A 17,288-nucleotide genomic window follows, 5' to 3' on the forward strand; every position below is an offset into this window, starting at 1 on the left:
GGATGTGTAGATTAAGTGGGTTGTGGTGGAGTGGGTCTGGGTGGGATGCTTTGATGTTCAATGTGGACTTGTTGGGCCAAAGGACCTGTTTTCACACTGTAGGGTTGCTATAATTGCTATGCTATGAACTATAAAAAGGAACAAAGCAAGTGAATAAAATTGCAAATCTAATTTATAGGTTGTATTATATTACACAACATTGAGGTTGGTTACAAATTGAGCATAGCTAGATGAATATTCCAAGTTATAAAATATAATTTACACAAATCAGGGAGATTAGAAAAGTAGCAACATTTGTGATGAAAGAAGCTATTAGAGTATTAAAAAGGGCTTATTATTAAATGCAAGCAGGCAACATAAAATCTAGATTTAGCTGAAAATGAGGTAGGAATCTGACAAAGAGTTGTCAGTGCTGTTGTTGGATAAGACAACATAATGCATCGATACAAAGAGTAGCAGATTGTTAGAAAACAAAGTAGTTATAATGATATTTATTGAAAACTCACATTTAATGGGAAAAGCAGAACATGGAGGATTATGAAAAAGGAATGGATACTGGAGTGAAAAAGGGCGAGGGAGACGGGAGGGTGGTGGAAAAGGAGGAGTCAGAATGTCCTTGATCAGATGGCATAGTGGATAAACAGAATAGAGAAATCCCCGTACTAGGTCATTGTTCACTGGCTTTTGGGATCATTGACCTAATGCAAAGTCAGTTAAAATAAATTGGTACATTAGATCTGAAGAAGTACATCAACTTGAAATGTAACCTGTAGATGGATTGCAGTATCTCAAAAGTCGCACATAAAATTATTTACATTTCAGAAGAATTCAAGATTCTAACCGCTCTATTTTATAGCAGTCACCATTACTGCACATACTGGAGGTTTACCAATTATATAGTATGCACGTAGTTAGCAAGTTAATTTGGAAGTTGCAGTAAATCACATGCTATGTCTATGCTATTCAAAAGCCTTGCAGCATTATTCATGACTTGCAAAAAATCAAACAACAATTACAGAATAAGTGAGAGTTTGGGTTAATTAACCACTAATAACAAGCCATTCACACAAAAATGTTTTGGGTGGTTACTTTGAGTCTGATCCCAAAATCCAGCTAATACATCCCAGGATATTGGATAAAAATGTAAATACAAGAATTCCAAAAAGCAATAGTTTCCATGCTGGATAAACAATGTCAGAATTATCTTGTACAGAAATTAGTAAGGATAGCTGAAGTATCCAGCATAGTTCAGAACGGACAATAATTGAGTTCATTTATTCGGTCTCATCATCCGTCCACAATTAAGAACTTCATTTGTCAGGTCACATCTCCATGCCCATAAATCACAGTGTTATCTGGATACCACTTAAAGAAGAGCTCAAATTCTCCACTCATGCTGACTAGTAAGCTGTCATGAGGTGCTAATTTATTCAATTTCATTTTCATCACACTCCACTGCCATCTGAAATTGAAGATTTGGAACATCTGTGATCCTCACAGTGCCAATTTCAGGTACAGGGTATGTTAAGGTCTCCACATTGACCTCTTGGCAAAATGGAACTAGGGAAATTTTGATGAAGATTTCAAAGTGTTCCCTGGCTTCTCCGTCATCTTTTTCCATATAGAATTGGTATTCCCCAAATCGCAAAATACATTTCCTTGGTAAATCGATCTTATTAAGGTGATTCAGACTTGCATTATTGACAAATAATTTAGTCTTCAAGCTTGTATTTTTGATTTCAAAACAGAGTTCTGAGCTCTCATTGTATCGAAAAGCTTGGATAGCAAACTGCATTCGAGAGGCACGTTTGTCCACGAGAGGAAAATGACACACTTTGGAATCACGGCCAAACATTACCATTTCCTCCACTCGGTATTTCTGTTTGCCAGTGTAATTCAGGGATTTAAATACTGTTGCCTGGGGGTGATAGACATTGATGTTGAGACAAGTTACGGTCTCTTCAGTGTCCGCACTTTCAAATGACATTGTGCTGTGCATTGACATTTCTATAAAAGCAATAATAATCATTATTGTTTCTCTCCAATGCAAAATACACTGAAAATATACATTATTGGCTGTGAAATACTTTGGGATGTTCTGAAGTTTTGAAAGGCACTATATCAATGCAGCTGTTTTCTTTACATACCTTGACAATATAACAATTCATCCCTACCAACAAAAATTGTGAAGAGTCAGCAGGGAAGCTTGAAGAGGACTTGAACAAGTTCAGTGAATGGGCAAGAATATAGTAATGGAATACGTGTGAACACAGTAAGTTTGGTAGAAAACTCAGAAAGGCAGACTATTTCTTAAAGTGTGACAGGCTGGGTAGTGTAAGTGTCCAAAGGAATCTGGATGTCTTTGTTCACTAGTCTCTAAAATCTACCATGTAGGTGCAGCAAGGAACGAGGAAAGCAAATGGTATGGTGGTCTTCATCAGAAGGGGATTTGCGTACACGACTAAAGATGTCTTGCTGCAGTTGTATAGGGCCTTGGTAAGACAGTGCCTGGAGTATTATGTACAGTTTTGATTACAGCATGACACACCTGCCTTAGAGAGAGTGCACAAAGCTTCACCAGATTAATCCCAGGAATGGCAAGACTGTTTTTATGAGGAGAGACTGAAAAGACTGGGCCTGTATTCTACAGAGTTTCAAAGAGGGGGGACCTCACCGAAACTCAAAAAAAATTCATACAGGGTGTGACCGTGAATGTTTTTTTTTCCACCGGTGGCGAATCTAAAACCAAGGACTACATTTCAGGATAAGGCGTAGATCATTTAAGACTGAGATGAGAAAAAGAGCTTCCTCACCTAGACGGTAGTGAATCTTGGGAACCTTCTGTCCTGAGGGCTGTGGGGGACTTAAAAGGATTCAGCATGTACAAAGACAGATATTAATAGATACCTGGAGGCTAATGACATTAAGGGGTATGGATATAGTGCAGGAAAGTGGGATTGACGTCACTTATCAGCCATGGTCTGACTGAATGGCCTAGCTTGCTTGACAGGCTGAATCACTAAGTCCTATTCCTATGTTCCAGTTTTATATTCAAGGCATTTAAACTCGTAATTAACCCAACACTCTTAAGACAGTAAAATCTAGCTAATAGAAACACTAACAGCTCTAAGTAGCACTGTTATTTCTTTTTAAGCGTATACCGTTTTTTTCAATACCAGCTTGCTAAGCTCCCAAAAATTGCATTTATTGCAGCACCTCCTTAGACAGAACGATGAGGGCTGTCAAATTATCTCCATGATCCTGTTCAAACTGGAATTACTGCAGAGACTTTTCCAAGCTGTTGTGTTGGTTTCACTATAAACTGGTATTTGTTCTACACTTACGAATGCATTTACGTTGCAGATTAAATCGTATCTTCACAAAAATGTAATTATTCCACAATAATAATAAAATGTGAGGCTGGATGAACACAGCAGGCCAAGCAGCATCTCAGGAGCACAAAAGCTGACGTTTCGGGCCTAGACCCTTTCTAGGCCCGAAACGTCAGCTTTTGTGCTCCTGAGATGCTGCTTGGCCTGCTGTGTTCATCCAGCCTCACAGTTTATCTTGGAATTCTCCAGCATCTGCTGTTCCCATTATCTCTAATTATTCCACAACTTTGCTTATGTAGCAAAATTAATTCATTCATGCCAAATATCATGAATTTTAATTTCACCAGATTCAGCAAGAATCCAAGAAATTGTCAAACCTATGGACTACAAAATACCAGCATAACCGGTTGCTACTATTAGAAAACTCCTAACAGTTTTTTGTAAAAAAGATCTGAAGCAGAGCGTTCTGTACTAATGCTGGGCAAAATCAGGTAAACAAGGAGAAAGGGTCCGGGACTGTTATTAGCGATACACTAGCGAAGACAGTGCGGTAATTGTTAAGTGTAATGTTCAGCAAGCGAAGCGCACACAACTCTGCAACGTTTCCGGGCGCGCTCTCACAGGGTGGGCGTTAACGTCAGTAACCCAGGTTGAGATCGCAACCGAAAATGCAGCGTTTCTATGGGAGGACTGAATGCGGAGCTTGCAAGTCGATTAGGGGGAGGGGATTAAGTGGTGAGTAAAACTAAAAGTTTAAAAATGCAATGTGGTAACTTGAAAACAACAATCTAAATATGATATGGGTACGTCCCTGGCATTCTGGCCAATTTAATCCATAATATTATGCGCAAAGCGCCCAGTCAATCCCGTACCTGACTAATATATGTTCAAAAAATGACAACGGATGACAAGCGCCTTTTCCTCTGTATGTATGTTTAATGACTCCGGGTATCTCCGTGAACAAAGTAGCTCAACTCTTGCAATTTTTTTTTCCAGTGAATTAGGACCAACCTCGGCAATCCTTACCGACCTCACAAACTGCAAATATTCAATACAGCGGAAGACTGCGCCCAACGCTTCTCCGCGGATCCGAAAGCCAAAGAGCACAAGCGCTGATCAGAATCTGAGAAAGGACCTGACTCCTCTCTTTGACGGACACCCGACTCATCAAATCAGAGCATCAGGCTGCTGGAAACTGACATCCCCCCGCTAACTTTGGGGGATTACATCAGAAGCGCAGTTGCGGCGCCGAAGGAGGCCCTTCGGCCCATAAGACATAAGAGCAGAAATTAGGCCATTTGGCCCATCGAGTCTCCTCCGCCATTCTATCTCCCAGGACCAATCTCCTGCCTTTTCCCCATATCCCCGCACACTATTTTGAACCAAATAAGCATGCAATGCCAGACATAATGGGAACTGCAGATGCTGGAGAATTCCAAGATAATAAAATGTGAGGCTGGATGAACACAGCAGGCCAAGCAGCATCTCAGGAGCACAAAAGCTGACGTTTCGGGCCTAGACCCTTCATCAGAGAGGGAGATGGGGAGAGGGAACTGGAATAAATAGAGAGAGAAGGGGAGGCGGACCGAAGATGGAGAGTAAAGAAGATAGGTGGAGAGAGTATAGGTGGGGAGGTAGGGAGGGGATAGGTCAGTCCAGGGAAGACGGACAGGTCAAGGAGGTGGGATGAGGTTAGTAGGTAGATGGGGGTGCGGCTTGGGGTGGGAGGAAGGGATGGGTGAGAGGAAGAACCGGTTAGGGAGGCAGAGACAGGTTGGACTGGTTTTGGGATGCAGTGGGTGGGGGGGAAGAGCTGGGCCGGTTGTGTGGTGCAGTGGGGGGAGGGGACGAACTGGGCTGGTTTAGGGATGCAATAGGGGAAGGGGAGATTTTGAAACTGGTGAAGTCCACATTGATACCATATGGCTGCAGGGTTCCCAGGCGGAATATGAGTTGCTGTTCCTGCAACCTTCGGGTGGCATCATTGTGGCAGTGCAGGAGGCCCATGATGGACATGTCATCTAGAGAATGGGAGGGGGAACCATTTCCACTCCCCCTCCCATTCTCTTGATGACATGACCATTTCCACTCCCCCTCCCATTCTCTTGATGACATGTCCATCATGGGCCTCCTGCACTGCCACAATGATGCCACCCGAAGGTTGCAGGAACAGCAACTCGTATTCCGCCTGGGAACCCTGCAGCCATATGGTATCAATGTGGACTTCACCAGTTTCAAAATCTCCCCTTCCCCTACTGCATCCCTAGACCAGCCCAGTTCGTCCCCTCCCCCCACTGCACCACACAACCGGCCCAGCTCTTCCCCCCCACCCACTGCATCCCAAAACCAGTCCAACCTGTTTCTGCCTCCCTAACCGGTTCTTCCTCTCACCCATCCCTTCCTCCCACCCCAAGCCGCACCCCCATCTACCTACTAACCTCATCCCACCTCCTTGACCTGTCCGTCTTCCCTGGACTGACCTATCCCCTCCCTACCTCCCCACCTATACTCTCTCCACCTATCTTCTTTACTCTCCATCTTCGGTCCGCCTCCCCCTCTCTCCCTATTTATTCCAGTTCCCTCTCCCCATCCCCCTCTCTGATGAAGGGTCTAGGCCCGAAACGTCAGCTTTTGTGCTCCTGAGATGCTGCTTGGCCTGCTGTGTTCATCCAGCCTCACATTTTATTATCTAAGCATGCAATGCCGCCTTGAATGCCTCAATTGAATCTCCGATAAATTTCCGGGCGATCCATTCCACACTTTACTCGCCGCGAGGGAGATATTTTGTTTTCACATCAATGTTACTTCATTTGCACGTGATTTTAATTTCTTTTAACCTAATAGGAATAACTCCACCCCTTCTGACCCAGCCTGTTTATGATTTGGGAAACTCTTTCCAATCTCTTCTTCGCCTTATTTTCTCCACGGAACAGAGACCCAACCCAGACCCCTCAGTTTGTGAAGTCGGAGTGTCCGTGATCATCATCTACTTCAGTTTAGAACCGAAATTATTTTGATCCAAACACACGCACAACAGCTGTTGGTTTTAAATATGTACGATACTGACAACAATGGCATTTGTATAAAAACCGAAAGAACTGCCAATGCCGTAAATCAGAAGCAGTAAAAACCCCAGAAATTGCTGCAAGAGCTGTGCAAGTCTGGCAGCATCTGTGGAGAGAAAGCAGAATCAACTTTGAGGCTCAAGAGACCCTTCCTCAGAACTGAAATAACTGTTCTACTCCCAGTGCAATGTAAACGGTTTTGAGTGGGGCTTGCGAGGTTAGAGAAGCCAGGAGAAGGGGTTGAGGAAGAAATACAGAGGGAGAGAGGTATGCGAAGGAAGAATTAGAGAAGTGGAAGAGGAAAAGGAATGGTTTAGAAAAGTGGGAAGGAGAAGAGGTGTGCGAGACAGGGTGAGGGAATGGGGACAACGAGCGAGCGAAGGGTAGGCTGGAAGCGGAGGGGGAATAGGGTGAAAGGGGAAAGTGGTGAATGGAAGAATGAAGGGATCAAAGAAGGATAATGACGGGATGTGAGCAAAAGAGTGTAAGGGATGGGGGTGGGGAAAGGGGGAATTGGGGGTGAGGGTAATGGGGATGGGGGTGAGGGGTGGGGAAAAGGGGAGTTGGTGCCAGGGAAGGAGTGACTAAGGGCAAAGGTGACGGGTGGAGGAGAAGAGGGTATGGTTCGAGTCCCACCTGTTCTCGACGTGTGTAACTACATGTCAGAATAGTTTGATTGGAAACTATCTCTTAGGGAAGGGAGGAAGTGAAGCTGGAGAGATGGGAAATGGGAGTGAAGGCGTAACGAAAGGCGAAAGGAGGAGGCGTGGTGGTTGAAGAGAGCAAAAGGAATGAGAAAGGCGAAAGACGGCGCGATGGAGCAAAGTTGAAGTGATAGCAGAAGGAAATCTTGAGGCTTGGTCATTCGAAGAGAAATTGCAGAATTCTCCGGGATTTCCACTGTCTCTGTGAAAAGCTCAAACCCCGGGTGACTCTTTTGTTCGAGTCCGCCAGCGGTTAGGATAAAACAACCTGCCTGGATTAAAGCATTCATCACTATTTATGCAGCGTCTTTCTGAAAAGTACAGACCCGGAAGGAAACTTACCCACAGAAACTATGCCAAGAATCAGCATGGAAACCAGGAAAGGTATTGTCAACAGTTCAACTTTATTAACATTTATGAATAGCTGTGGAAGTCGATATCTCTTAAAATCCTTAAGGAAATACGTGAACACAAATGCTCAAAATCTGGAGGATTTTTCAAGGTCTTGTGCAAGAGTACACTGCAGTAGTGAATTACATCATGATAGATTCTGATGAGGTACATTAATGTTAACCACTATGAACAACACAGCTTGGCTATTCAGGCATTTCTTCCAAGGCTAGTATGTCCCCTCTAAGATGTGGCGCCCAAAGCTAGTCACAGTAGCTCCAGACTGGTCTAAATCTAACTAAAAGTTAGAATTGCATCTGCTTATAAAAGTTAACACCCCATCACCCTTTTTAGTTATTTCTCCCATAATGGAAATTTGCAAGAAATCTGCAAGAGGCAACAAAGTAGGGAGAAAAGTGAACTCTGTTGACAGAGCTGACCCGTATCTGTTCCTGCTCCATTCAGCTAGTGTTTCAGCAGCGCTTATCAGATGTTTTCCACTAGGAGGAGCAAGTGAACATCATGGACAGAGTGAAAAGAATATGCTAGGATTGCTCGCCAAAACAGGCAGCGTCTTCGGAGAGATGAACGAATCACACAAAGCTGCCTGACCTGCTGTATCTTTCCAGCATTGTCTGTTTATATTTCAGTTTCCGTAACTTTGCTTTTGAGTGTTAAAAGTGAGTTTCTGTATGAGGTAAAAGAAACGAAATTGCTGGAGAAATTCAGCAGTGGGAGGAAAGAGTTGACGTTTCGAGTCCAGTGACCGTTTTTGGTGACAATGTTTGAGATCATGTGCAGTTCTTTGTTTTATGCTTTGGACTAGGAAGGATCTGATGTTAACAATGAAGCGAACTCTAGGCCTGTGAGGGTGAAGTGCTAAGCTTTTGAATGCTCCAACATCACCATCACCACCAGCTTGTCTCTTATCATTAGTGCCGACACAGCATGGCAGCCTCTTCTTATGGGCTGGAAAGCCTGAGCAGGACTCTGGTGGAGACGTGGAAAGCCCTGAGAGGGACTGTGGCAGTGGAAAGGAAATTTGAACTCTCATTTTTTTGTATCTTATTCTGAGTTAATGTGAATGGTGCCATGTATGTATGGCAAAAGTACATACTTTTCACTGCATTTTTACATTGTATATACATGACAATAAATGATTCAATTCACATTAATTCAAATGGAAAAGGGCTCCAATACTTGCTCACCAGTCATTCTTCAATTGCTACTGCTCTGCCTCATTAACCATGTCTTCATCAGGGCACCAGAATTGTGACCTTTATCAGTGATTATTTTATCATCAAATATTCAGTGTGCCCAAATATCTCCAGAAGTGCTCTTAGCCATAACTGCATGTTTTTTTTCTTCCTAGTGCCAAATCACCTGTTTTTTTTTCCCATCTATTAACCACACCAGCAATTCACCCACGATTTTCAATTGAATAATCTGTGTGCAAAGCTCTTTAAGGGTAATGAAAACCATCAAAGGTGAGGGAGAGATCTAGGGCACTAAATTAAAATAGAGTTGGAAGGGGAAAGAGTTCTTCTTATAAGAACATAACAAATAGGAGCAGAAATGTCTGATGCATGTCCATTCCAACATTCAGTATTGGTTGATCTGACTGGAGCTTTAAACTCACTTTCTTATCCTGTCCTTGATAACTTGTGACTTTTGGAGCTGCAGGTAGACAAGTTGGTGAGGAAGGCATTTGGCACACTTGCCTTCATTGCTCAGAACATTGAGTGTAGGAGTTCTGATGTCCCATTGCAGTTGTACAGGACATTGGTGAGACCACTTTTAGAATACCATGTATGATGTGGTTGCCCTTCTATAGGAAGGATGTTGTTAGACGTGACAGGGTACAGAAAAGATTTACAGGGATACTGCAGGGAACGGGGGATTTGAGTTACAGGGAGAGACTGAATCGGTTGGGGCATTTTTTTTTCCCTGGACCATCAGAGGCTGAGGGGCAACCTTCTAGAGGTGTATAAAATCATGACTGCCATGGATACAATGAATAGCCAATTATAGGTAGGGGAGTCCAAAACTAGAGCCCATAGGGTTAAGGTGAACGGGGAAATAGTTAAAAAGGACCTGAGGGATAACTTTTTCACGCAGAGCATGGTGCATGTATGGAACAAGCAACCAGAGGAAGTGGTGGAAGCAGGTAAACATACAACATTTAAAAGGTGTCTGAATGGGTATACAAATAGGAAGTGTTTAGAGGGATGTGGGCCAAATGCTGGCAAATGGGACTGGGTCAGATTCAGGTGTCTGGTTGGCATGGATGATTTGAATTGAAGGGTCTGTTTCCATATTATATGACTCTATAAGTCCATTGTAGATCAAAAATTGGGTTAGCTCAGCCTTGAATGTATTCAATAACACAGCCTCCACTGTTTAATGTAGAAGGGAGTCCCGTGTGAACCACTGGAATCTGTTGTTGCAGTGAGTAAAACCTTCTTGGGTGGTAGCAAAAACATCCAGGCTTCTGTTTCCTTTTTCAGAAACTAGTTTGTATTTACGGTCCACAGAAATTTCATAAAGTAGTCATATCATCACCTAAGATTCCATTGGTATTATGCAATGAAGGCAACTATATATATAGAATGTGGCTGTGATCATTGACAATAATATTCTTGTACTTAGTTAAGTCGTCCTCAGCTAACTTCACTTCAGCAAATAAATGTTATAAGGCATCTGGGTCTTGGCTGTTGGGACCTGTGTATATCCCACAGAAACTACATGGCTCTAAAGGATCCTTAAATTAATGCTTATATCGCCAGAATTTTTGCTTTCAAAGATGGTTTCCTGATTGCAACTCTTTACTGGTGACTTGGATTTGGTATTTGAGAAAAGGTTAAGCAAGTGTAGCTGACAGTCATTGGAGTTTACAAGAATGACCTTATTGAAATGTGTACAATTTGGAGGAGACTTGATGAAGGAGGTACCCAGTACATGTTTTTCCTCATGGAGGAACTAGAATTAGGGGCCACTGTTTCAAGAAGAGGGGTCTCTCAGTCAGGGTGGAGGTGAGGAGGAATTTCAACGAATGAGCTCATTAGTTTTTGGACTGCTTTATTATAGAGAGTAGCGGGGGCATTGAATATACTTAAGGCTGCGTTAGAAGGAACTTTAGTCAACACAAGATTTTTGGGGGTACAGGGCAAGAAAGTAGAATGGAAGCTATTTCAGATGGGCCATCATTTTATCGACTCTGCAGCAGATTCAAAGGGCCAAATGACCTACTCCTGCTCTTATTCCATATATTTTTAAACAGTCACTTGTGATGATGTCACAACCTTGAAGAAAGAATATTGGATATAGCTAAATCGACAAGTGAACAAATTTCTGACAGATCCACTTCAGGGGAGAGAACCTGTAACACATACATTCATCCAACTTGGGTCCCATATACATGGTTAATTCTTAATTTCCAGGATTGATAGTGATTCCAACATCCTGAAATTGTATAGCATTTATATAAACATATGGTTCATAACAGAATTAAGCAGGATGAAGATCCTTAATGATCGAATTGTATATAGAGATGGTTTTTGGGTTTTACATGTAGGATAATTGAACATTAAAGCAAGCATTTTGAGTATAATTTCAGGCATCCCATCCCTAAGTACAGAAATGATAAAATGATTCACAAGGATTATGTCATGAATGAGAAATTCTAATTATGAATGAAGATTTGAAAAATTGGAAGTTCTATAGAAACTCAGCAGATATGGGAATATCTGTGGAAAGAGTTAACATTTTGAGTCTAATCTGACACTTCTTTGGAATGGAAGAGTGGTCGAAATGTGGTTTAATATCACAGTAGCTTACAGTCAACAAGGAATTCTCCATTTTGGCTCTGAATCCCATGAAGTCTCATGGCATCAGGCCAAACATGGCCAAAGATAACAAGCTTCAAAATCTCCCCTCCCCCCACTGCATCCCAAAACCAGCCCAGCTCGTCCCTGACTTCCTAACCTGTTGTTTCTCTCACCTGTCCCCTCCTCCCACCTCAAGCCGCACCTCCATCTCCGACCTACTAACCTCATCCCGCCTCCTTGACCTGTCCGTCCTCCCTGGACTGACCTATCCCCTCCCTACCTACACCCACCTTTACTGGCCACATCCCCGCCCCTTTAAATTGTCTGTCTCCTCTCCACCTATCTTCTCCTCTATCCATCTTCTATCTGCCTCCCCCTCTCTCCCTATTTTTTTTCAGAGCCCTCTCCCCATCCCCCTTTTCTGATGAAGGGTCTAGGCCCGAAATATCAGCTTTTGTGCTCCTGAGATGCTGCTTGGCCTGCTGTGTTCATCCAGCCCCACACTTTGTTATCTTGGATTCTCCAGCATCTGCAGTTCCCATTATCAAAGATACCCCTGACTGATTCCTACCTATCACCTCACCTCAGCTCTTTAATTAATGCTCTTCCATGTTGAAAACTGCTAAGGCAAAGCATTGACTATAGCAAGGACATGGAATGTACCCTGGCTGGGAGACTTCAGTATTCATCACCAAATGTGGCTTAGTGGCACCAAAACTGATGAAGCTTGCTGAGCCCTGACGGCTATACTTGTAACAGTAGACCGACTGCAGGTGGTGAGGGAAAAAAATTTAGATTTGCGAGGGCATAACAAAATACCTGTTGCAGCTGTGTTTTTCCATGAAATTAGTGGTAATGGTGACCACCATGCAGTCCTTATGCAACCAGCATTCTTTATTCAACAGCATCTTACACACCCTCAAAATCTATCATCTAGAAGGACTAGATGCATGGAAACACCACCATCTCCAATCTTCATTTCAAACCATTCTAACTTGGATCTACGTTGCTGTTTTCTTGGTCAATACCCTGGCTCTCCCTGCTTACGACACCAGCAATATGTGGACTACAGCAGTTCAAGAAAACAGCTGACCATCACTTTCTCAAGGGCAGCTAGGGAGGGGCAACAAATGCTGGCCTTGCCAGTAATCCTTACATCCCATAAATAAATTTAGTAAAAAAAATCAAGAATGAAGTTATAGGAAACACCTTAGGTGACTGGTGGCTTGGGAGGCAGAATGTTTGAGGAGCTGAAGTGACAACTTTGTTCCAGATAGGAATGAAACAGAGCAAGGGCCATGCTGAGGAACAAGATTGTGATCATTGATTTGATAATCGCCTTCAGGAGAAGGGCATTGCTGATAAGAGTAGATTTGTTGCCTGTTCCTAGCTCCTTTGGAAAGGTGGTAATCAACCTTCTCCTTGAAATGCTGAAAATCTTATGGCAAAGGCATGCCAGGCTCAAACCTCCGGAATATTTACCCAGCAACAATGATCTCCTGAGAGCCAAAGGAGCTAAGAGGAGAGTTGATAGTGGTAGCTGTTCCAAATCGTGAAGGGTTTTGGTGGAATGAATAAGGGAAAACAATTACCTGTAGCAGAAAGTTTAGTGTTAGTGGTCATGGAACCAGAGCATGACATGAGGAAGTAAGAACAGTTGTTATTAAGATTTTGAATACATTACTTGAAGGGGGGGTGAAATCAAGTTCTGTAATGATTTTCAGAAAGGGAATTATAATCACAATGTAAGTCTGCTGAATTAGAGTTTGAAAATGAAACATTTCTTAGGCTATGGAGAAAGACCAATGGAGTAGAACTGAATTGAGATAACAAGATGTAGAGGTGGATGAACACAGCAGGCCAAGCAGCATCAGAGGAGCAGGAAGGCTGACGTTTTGGGCCTAGACCCTTCTTCAGAAAAAATTCAGAACTAAATTGAATGCGTTTTCAAGGACCTGAATGAGTTCTGTGCAGTATCATTCTGTAATTCCCGAGTTAATTGAGCAGAGTTTAGATGATCTGTAGGAATGGATGGGATTTTATTGAAACAATGATTAGCTGCAGTAAAATTCAAACAATGATCACAGCAAATGACAGAATTTTATGCAACTTTCTAATCATTGGACATGTAACCACACCCAAGGATCTATCATTGACTTTCTCATGAACATAATAACTTTGGATCACATAATTCTCTAAGACTGCTTTACATGTATAAAGATGGCTCTACCTCTCCACCATCTTCTCTGATTTTCTGATGTGCTGTCACAGATGAGTCCCAATTTCTTTCACTTAAACATTGGAATGACTACAGCCACCAATGAACCTCAAGACAAGATCATTCTGATGCCCATTCATTCTTCACATCGTCCTTGTAAACATCAGTTTATCTCTTCAAGTTCTTAGCATTCCCTAGATCTACAGCTTCGTCCCTAAATTCCATGTTCACTTGATTCTGACCTCTGTTGCCTCACCAATGGCAGCTGTACCTTTGGCCATTTGACCTCCATGCCCTGAAATATTTGTTTCCCCAGCTCAGGTTCTGGGAAGAATTTTAAATAAGGAAAAAATGTCTCAACTCAACTTTAAGGACAATTCTCAACCCACCCCCGCAACACTTTTAACGTTTGATTATGTTTCTGTTAAGCACTTTAAGACATTTTTCAATGTTAAAGGTGTTGTACAAGTGCAAGATTTTGTTATAGTAGAACTGAACAGAAAACATCCTGAAGGTTACTATCAGTACTCCAATATAATTTAATACCAGAACTGATAGTCATGCCAGTTAATGTTTGTTTGAGTGTACGCTCACTGTTAATGAGCGCTAACATTTGTAAAACAATGATTTTGATAACAATTAAACACAATCACATAAAAGGCAGCATGACTTCTGCAGGTCTCTCAGGTGCAGTAACTAATTTGAAAACAGAAAAGATCTGGTTGTGATGTATCTCCAGCACATTTCAAATTTTGGCCCACTTTGCGAGGGTAGAACAGCTGTCTACACCTGACACAACAAATGTCCTCGGGGAAACAACACCAGGAATAAGACTTCCTACTCTGGCACTCTGATATTGTATTGGAAATAAGCATACCCAGCATTATGAGGTATGCCACCCTCCAAATTGATGGAGTTGACCACTACAAGAGTCTGTGCCAGGGGAGTAACATGGATGCAGGAAAGAGAGACTCAGAAGCTATCTTACAGAGCCAGTTGATGCTTATATGAATGACATCAATGCCAAATGCATGCTATATTACTGGAATGGGCGGGTGGTGGAGATTTACCTAGAATGTATTTAATCATTTAAGTTCCTGTGAATGATCCACTGAGGACAACATAAGTGGGTGATGCCTTGGTTTTATTTCCAAGATGTCATTCTAAGGATATTTTTAGGCATTGTGTAATGGAATAATGACAGGATGCACTAATGTTTTCCATTTCATCCCGGAATTTCCAACATTGCTGCAAAATGTAGTATAGCAGTAAACAAAAGTCCTTGAATTTTGTAGATTTCTTGTATCTTTGTAACAACTTTAAGTCAAATTAATCAGAATATGTTTTGTTTGTGAAAACGATTGTTTGGTGGCACGATGGCTCAGAAGTTAGCACTGCTGCCTTGTAGTGCCAGGGACCCAGGTTTGATTCCACCCTCGGGCAACTGTCTGTGTGGAGTTTGCACTTTCTCCCTGTTTCTGTGTGGGTTTCCTCCCACTGTCCAAAAATGTGCAGTTTAGGTGGATTAGCCATGAGAAATGTGGTGTTACAGACACAGGGTGGGTCTGGTTGGAATGCTCTTTAGAGGGTTGCTATGAACTTGATGGGCTGAATGGCCTGCTTCCTCGCAGCAGGGATTCTATGAATTTTGTCTCTAAGATTGATGAATGATTAAACTGCACATGCAAAAATCTTGGGCTTTTGCTTTCCTCAAGATTTAAAATTGTGCTTGGACAGAAGTGTTGGCTTTTAGAAGCTTGTTGCAATTTGGAATACCCCCAGTGTTCAGGTTTCACAAAATAAAAGCAAGGAAGTGTGATTGTGCTGTGTTTATTACTCCACATATCATTCATGATATTAAAGCCTTGCGTGAGTTTTGATGCCATCCTCATAAATCATTGAGTTAAAAAGCAAGTAAAGATAAATTGCAGTGTAATAACTTTTCTATGTAAAACATCTATAATTCAATGAGCTGGATTTTATGCTACACCCCACCCCCAATCCCAGAGGAGAGGTACCATACTGCGCCATAAATCCAGCCTTATTAGGGTAAATTTAAAAATTCTTCAGTGACAACTTACCGGTCTGGCATTACAAATTTAAATGGATTGTGATTGGCTCCAATTTTATTCTCTGTCATCTGTGGTTAGATACATTTTCTAAACTCTGATCAATCTCTGGGTTTTTTATTTAAATATCAAAAGTACATTCTTACTCCTGCCCCTTTCTCTTTGGAGTTTTCTACCAACGAAACAATAAACTCTCTTGTATAAATACCTGAATTCCTGATGAGATTTTGCGGAATTGAGGCTGTGTTTCTCACGCATCAAGACTCTTCCCCATGGAAGCATAGATCTGTGACCGTCTCAGCATTGCTGATCGCAGGGTAGCAAGTCCATTGGTCTCCAAACCATTGGTAAAATACAGAAGTTTCCAGAATAGTTTTCACCTGCTGGCCCAGCCCTTTGAATTTTTTAAGTCTAATGCAAACTTAGACAATCAATCCTATCATTAATCAGAGGGTCTGATGAAGGGTCTAGGCCCAAAATGTCAGCTTTTGTGCTCCTGAGATGCTGCTTGGCTTGCTGTGTTCATCCAGCTCCACACTTTGTTATCTTACAAGATGAATCATTTCTTTTCAAACTCTGACTTCTCAATATTTTGGTCATACTTTCTTCCTCCACATGAGGGCGTAATTTATCCATTACAGAATCTGACTCATTTTAGTCATGGATAACAAAGTGTCGTGCTGGATGAACACGGAGGCCAAGCAGCATCAGAGGAGCAGGAAAGCTGAAGACCCTTCTTCATTTTACTCAATTTGGACTTCAGAATGATATGGGTACTGTACTTTTCCAATTGCATATTCTACAAAGCTAATACTGTTATGGCAGATTTAATCCTTTTAGTGACATCTGTATTTTTCCTGTAGTGACCTTGATGTTTGTGATGGTATGTTCTAGTGAGGTACAGAGTAAAACTCTGTCTGTTCTACTTCAACTGCATCCCGTCAAAGTTAAATTCTGAAAAGAATTTCTATTGCGGTTTGCTTTTTGCACAGCGTGAGGGGTCTTTGGCTTGAAATGTAAGTGCAGCCTGAGTTAGAAATCAGTCCAACCTGACACTGGAACTGGGAGTCTCATTTATTTTCTTCCTGGATGTACCTTGAGCTTTAACATTTGATTTACGTAGCAGAAGATTATCATTTGTGCAAAATCAAAACCATGCTGTATCAATGCTAATCATGGGACGTGTAAGTGGATCATTGAAAAGTCATAGAGTCATTGAGTTCTACAGCAGGGAGACAGGCCCTTCACCCCAAACTGGTCCACGCTGACCAAAATGTCCATCGACGCAAACCCCATGCCCCTGCAGTTGGTCCATATCTTTCTCAAATTTTCCTACCCATGTATTCATCCAAATGCACTTTAAGAGATTTCCACTTGGTCCCAATTAGTTCATGCGCATCAGGAATTGGTTTGAACTGGAAAACAAAAATCGCATAAAGGAGACTGTCATTTTTATCATTTTGGCTTGGATTTGCACCCATAACCAAGAGGTCAAAGGTTTGTGTCGAGGTTAGCAGCAGTGAGGTCACCCTTCACATCCGATTACTTACTCTTCCTCTGAGTTCTGAGCTTTATCTCTTGTTTGTGCAGAAAGAAAACCCCACTGGAGTAACATTTGTTGAATTATAGTGAAGTCCCACCATTTGGGTGGCTCATATGCGAGTTTATCTATCTACACAAACC

At 42.1% G+C, this 17,288-nt stretch overlaps 2 protein-coding genes across 9 annotated transcripts in view; one reads left to right on the forward strand and one right to left on the reverse strand.

Annotated features, from left to right (window-relative positions):
• Positions 1-207: 207 nt before the first annotated feature.
• On the reverse strand, positions 208-7,466 carry tifa (TRAF interacting protein with forkhead associated domain). Of its 7 annotated transcripts, none has more exons than XM_059645887.1 (2): positions 7,444-7,466; positions 208-2,007 (listed from the first exon to the last, which is right to left on the reverse strand). In XM_059645887.1, the coding sequence occupies exon 2, from the start codon at positions 2,003-2,005 to the stop codon at positions 1,427-1,429; it is 579 nt and encodes a 192-aa protein (XP_059501870.1). In that variant the 5' UTR covers positions 2,006-2,007; positions 7,444-7,466; the 3' UTR covers positions 208-1,426. The 7 variants fall into 7 exon arrangements, with proteins under 7 accessions (XP_059501870.1, XP_059501872.1, XP_059501865.1 ...); XM_059645889.1 differs by lacking the exon at positions 7,444-7,466 and adding an exon at positions 7,034-7,071; XM_059645882.1 differs by lacking the exon at positions 7,444-7,466 and adding an exon at positions 4,344-4,480.
• alpk1 (alpha-kinase 1) overlaps positions 7,009-17,288 on the forward strand; it is a 117,152-nt gene continuing 106,872 nt past the window's right edge. The window contains exon 1 of one of the 2 annotated variants that reach the window (XM_048544906.2): positions 7,009-7,485. Coding sequence is in view for 1 of the 2 variants with exons in the window: in XM_048544897.2 (XP_048400854.2) it covers positions 16,370-16,378 (9 nt within the window). In the remaining variant the exon portion in view is untranslated. Of the gene's footprint in view, positions 7,486-16,274; positions 16,379-17,288 lie in introns of those variants that run through there. The other variant, XM_048544897.2, reaches the window with a different exon arrangement.

The sequence above is a fragment of the Stegostoma tigrinum genome, chromosome 1 (assembly GCF_030684315.1).
Source record: "Stegostoma tigrinum isolate sSteTig4 chromosome 1, sSteTig4.hap1, whole genome shotgun sequence".
Classification (NCBI taxonomy): Eukaryota; Metazoa; Chordata; class Chondrichthyes; order Orectolobiformes; family Stegostomatidae; genus Stegostoma; species Stegostoma tigrinum.

Coding starts and splice junctions, on each gene's coding strand:
- tifa (XM_059645887.1), bottom strand. CDS start 2,005: ATGTCAATGCACAGCACAATGTCATTTGAAAGTGCGGACACTGAAGAG.